This window comes from Melampsora larici-populina (assembly GCF_000204055.1).
Source record: "Melampsora larici-populina 98AG31 unplaced genomic scaffold MELLAscaffold_14, whole genome shotgun sequence".
NCBI classification, from domain to species: domain Eukaryota; kingdom Fungi; phylum Basidiomycota; class Pucciniomycetes; order Pucciniales; family Melampsoraceae; genus Melampsora; species Melampsora laricis-populina.
This window is the reverse complement of record NW_006768778.1, coordinates 132,839-134,213: the sequence shown is the minus strand read 5'-3', so window position 1 is coordinate 134,213 and position 1,375 is coordinate 132,839. Positions and strand designations below refer to the sequence as shown.

At 44.6% G+C, this 1,375-nt stretch overlaps 1 protein-coding gene across 1 annotated transcript; it reads right to left on the bottom strand.

Annotated features, from left to right (window-relative positions):
- Window positions 1-334: 334 nt before the first annotated feature.
- Window positions 335-774, bottom strand: MELLADRAFT_62309 (uncharacterized protein; the record flags this gene model as incomplete). Its single annotated transcript, XM_007408833.1, has 2 exons — window positions 335-678; window positions 729-774. The coding sequence occupies 2 exons, from the start codon at window positions 772-774 to the stop codon at window positions 335-337; spliced, it is 390 nt and encodes a 129-aa protein (XP_007408895.1).
- Window positions 775-1,375: the final 601 nt, after the last annotated feature.

Below are 1,375 nucleotides of genomic sequence, written 5' to 3'. Positions count from 1 at the left end.
AATGGACAGGTGTCCGTGTTGCAAACAAACCAGACAGAAATGAGGACTTATGTTTATTGTTTTGTTTAGCCGTTGGTGAAATGTAGTCATTGTCCCATTGTTGTGATCCAAATGGCAACACGATTGGGTAACGCAGTGGCAGGTAGGCGGTACTCAAGTCCGTGATGTGTTTCAATTTGTTGTTTTTCCGATGAAGTATAATGTGCCGAGGCTTGTTGTCAAGAGTCTCCAAACCTTCAACCAAAGCGGCAACATCTTGAGGACGCGGTTTGTTGTAAGTTTTGATCTCTCTCTTCCTGGGGAGTAGAGTTTTTAGCATGATGGTGAGGGTCGGTTACGCTTCTAGGATTGTGGCGGAGGACTTCAAGAAATCCACGTATGGACTGACATTGTTTAAGACCCTCTGTAACTGCAGCATAACCCCTTTTGAAAGCTGCTTCTTCTTAACATGACCGAACCAAATGTTGGCTTTGGCTTTGCCACCGTCACCGACAACGTAGATTTGTGCATATGAGGGTGTCTTATTCGCCAGTGGCAGAGCTGATCCAATTTGGTGAGCCAGCTGTCCTGACAATTGGAAGGTGTGGATCCCCTTTTGGCCGGCAACTGATTGATTGACTTTGACACCTAATGAAGTGAAAGACAGGGTGTTGTTGTAGTGCGTGATTTCTCTAGCATCTATGAAGGTTGTCAGATCAAACTTGTCTCATGTATCATCAAAACCTTACCTTTATTGCTTCCGGTGTACAACTGCATCAAAGAGGCAGGTAACATTGGGCCATCAAACTCCCCCCAAGGCAATGTCACGGAATCTTGTTGACAACAGTTAGAGTAAATCTCTAGGCCATCTTTTATGTTTTGTTTGGTTTGCTCGCCGCCCCACCTCAAGGCACCACAGTATTGACACTCATGTGTTTGAAGCCCCAGATGATATGGCAAACCGAGAAAGTTTTGTAGAATATTCTCCTCATTGTTCTCTGCCGCCAATTGACACACCACTTTTGTTTTCAAGGGCATCACAACAGGTTCAGCAAAAACGACCGGCCACAAATGCCAACAGTAAGTTCCGCTACGGCGAGAGCTGGTTGCTGACCGCAACCGATAGACAACTTATCATTAGTTTATTCGTATGATTTGGGTGGCAAGATGATGAGTCTTTCTCAATACCATTAACTTACAGTGATCAGTCTGTCCAAAAAGGTGTCTGGTTTGATTTCTTTGTTACCGAACTGATGCATCAATATCAACGCTGGGTCCAATCAAACAGGCCAACACGGAAATCATTTCTTAATTCCCAGGTGACTCACATTTTCAAATACCTGCGCCCAGGATGAGGTTGAAGGACTGTCTTAACGCAACAGGATAATTGTTGTAC